This window comes from Benincasa hispida, chromosome 5 (genome assembly GCF_009727055.1).
Source record: "Benincasa hispida cultivar B227 chromosome 5, ASM972705v1, whole genome shotgun sequence".
Taxonomy (NCBI): domain Eukaryota; kingdom Viridiplantae; phylum Streptophyta; class Magnoliopsida; order Cucurbitales; family Cucurbitaceae; genus Benincasa; species Benincasa hispida.
Window position 1 is genome coordinate 11,746,671 of NC_052353.1, and position 3,260 is coordinate 11,749,930.

Below are 3,260 nucleotides of genomic sequence, written 5' to 3' on the forward strand. Positions count from 1 at the left end.
GCTTTCCGCAAGACTTGTATATCGACCTTTTCTTCCAAACTCCTCCTGAAGTCATAGCCTGTCATTGAGCATGCCCTATTGGCCTGCTTGTACCCTAGACCTTCTGCGGAGGTCTCGAAGCTTTCTGCTCAACCTTCCTCTTCTGGCTGAGGGCTGGTTCCTCTGTCAAGGACTTCGGGAACTTTTTCCCAGAAGGACAACCCACGCGTGCTGCCATTCGGAAGGTTGCAGCGTCGGTGGGAGGCTTCAGGGCTTGCACGATGCCTCATAACCCATCTCGGAGTCCTTGTACAAACCTCTCAACCCTCTTTGCTTCGGTGGACACCAGGTTAGGGGAAAAACAAGACAATTTATCAAACTTCTCTTCATACTCTTCTACTGTCATGGTTCTCTGTTTCAAGTTCATGAATTCAGCTTGCTTGTTGTACCTCACATGAGCAGAGAAGTACTTCTCATAAAACCGCTCCTTGAACTGATCCCACGTGGTTTGACCTCCACTGGCTTCTATTATTCTCTGAGCCGAGCGCCACCAGCGTTTAACATTATTGATGAGGACGAAAGCGGCACACTGCAGCTTCTGCTCCTCTGGACACCTTATGTACTGGAAGATCCCCTCAACAGTAGACAACCACAATTCTACATTTGTGGGGTCTTTTAAGAATCCGTTAAATGTCGGGGGATCGTATTTCTTGAAATCTCGCAGGTATCCAGGTTCCAACGAAGGGCCTGCCATGGTTTACTCATGTCCCTATCCTGATTTTGAATTGGTGGTAATAGGGTCGATGAGGATGGCGCCTGCTGTGATTGTACGTATTGGGCAATTTGCTTGACCACCATGCCCCTTAGCTGTCCTACCACGGCCTGCGTGACGACGTTCCCAATAGCTGCAGCCATAGCCGTATATTCTACTGGAATTTCTGAGGACGACGGTCCTGGTGGGGATACAATTGAAGTTCGAGGCCCGCTTCTTGGTCTTACCCTCTGCCAGGTTGATCCAGAGGGGTCATGAGGTGGCAGGTCCTGCACTTCTTGGCTCTGCACCTCGGGTTCTTGCAGGTCGGGGTCCTGCTCCCCAACTACATTGTTGCCTAGACTGCCCCTTCCTCTAGTTCGTGGTGCCATAGCTGGTGACCACACACACCAGTTTAATACACACTAGCAGGGTAAACCATCAAACGACAGCACACAAGTTGGATTTCATTATATATAATTCCCTAAAAGTTTTTAAAATAACATACATGGTGATGACGAAAGATCCATTTGTGGCCATAAGGAACAGATTAGACTCACGATGTAAGTCAGTCTACAGAACCTAAAACTTAGGCTCTGATACCAACTGTAACGACCCTAGTTTCCTACAACATTCTAGGACCCTACTTCATGCATGCATAAACTCAATCGTACAATGTCTTTTAAATCATCAAATTAAAGAGCCAAGATTTTATTTAATAATGCTCAAACGAGCAACGATGGGAAAACATAATTAAATAATAATGAATAAAACTAAAGCAAAATAAAATAAAATAATTTACTAGGCGGGGTACCCCTAACTTCTACTAAAACAACTGTTTGAAATTAAATAATAAAATTGATATATTTTACATAAAAGTGAAAGACACCCAACTCGTAAACCAGAATTCAGAACAAAATACTATATGCAAAAGCAATGAAACGTCCTAATGGCCAGGTCACGGATCTCTCTTGTCATGCGCCGGTCTGTCTCTGTCATTACTCTTACGGAGAGAGAAGGGTGAGTATAAAAATATACTCAGTAAGTGGCCCACCATTGGGCCCACTCAGTGACCTATTAGTTTATCCATTGGGCAAAAAATGCACAAAAACATCATAAACATAGGTATAAGGGGCGAATCCGAAGGCACGCTTTTATAAGTAGTGACTCAAAGGTCACAACATAATTACAAGTGGTGATCCCAAAAAGGACACTGTACATAAACATAGGGTGTAGCCCAAAGGGTCACACATGTGATGTGCATGGCCCATTGGTACACTAATAGTCACTAAAATCTCATATGGACACAAGCTTACAAACATCCAGTACATAATTACAAACATCTAATACATAATTAGACATAAGCATGCAATCAATGTCATGACTCAACATTTAACATTTAACTTTACACCATTCCCCTTATTTCCATCAACTATTTTAGTTACTCATAACTCATACATCAATACTTACCTATAACTCATACTCAGTACTCAATATCAAGCCTTAACATATTATAACCTTATCACAGTATCCTTTAATCCTTACATCCAAATTCATCACAGCAAGAAATACTTCAAATTCAATACATCGAATTCAGCATAAAACCCATAGCAGATTTCAGTTTCACATATGATATAAAAATATTTCAACACACGCTCCTAAAACCAAAATGCAAAATCCATAGGTGAACGTTAGCTTAGGTTCAAGAATCCCCAAATGACAAAGGGCTTCCAACAAAACAGAGAAAACAACTTACCTCCAACAGACCACTCGGCTGGACTGTCGCTAACCGACTGCTACCAGTGCTGATGACAAACGTCGGATAGAGAACGGCGCTGGAAAAACTCCGGCGCGGCTGGAACCCACGATCGACGGCGGCGTAGTTGACGGCGAGGATGATCGCGTTGGGAGGCCCACGATTGAGCGCCGGAGTAGGCGCCACTGCCGCGTCGGAGATCGAGCTTCGGCTAGGCGGCGCGGAAGAGGAGCAGGCCGCGGGCTGGACGCGCGTGGAAGCAGACGACCGGCAAACGGCTGGCGTTGTCGATGACGGCGAAGGCGACTGTAGCGCGGGGGAGGGAGGGCAGCTGGAGGAGGAAGAAGAAGAAGAAAAAAAAAAAAACGGGAAAAAGAATACTTTTTTTTTTTTTTTTTTTCTTTTTGTACGCATCCCAAAGCCATTTTAAAGCCCTACTTCTCTTCCTTAAAATAATTTTCCCCTTTTTTTTCTCTTTTTCTTTTTTTTCTTAAAACAAAATAACTTTGGGACGTTACATTATAATATTTAAATATTGATTTAAATATTAATTACATGAATAAGATTTATGTTTAAAATTAGGTTTGTGATTAATTTAATATTTGATATTAAATTGTCATTTAATCAATTAAATATGTTTAATTAATTAAAATCAAATTATTTTTCAAATTTAATTCAATTTGAGAAATTGAATTTTGAAATGTTGATTTAAATTAATTTTGGATTAATTGAAATTAAAATTCAAATTATTTTTGAAATTTGGAATTTTCCACT

The 3,260-nt window shown here is 41.5% G+C and overlaps 1 protein-coding gene across 1 annotated transcript; it reads right to left on the bottom strand.

The window, feature by feature from the left end:
* Positions 1–265: 265 nt before the first annotated feature.
* On the bottom strand, positions 266–733 carry LOC120077214. The gene has a single exon (XM_039031117.1). It carries the CDS (start codon positions 731–733, stop codon positions 266–268), a length of 468 nt encoding a protein of 155 aa, XP_038887045.1.
* Positions 734–3,260: the final 2,527 nt, after the last annotated feature.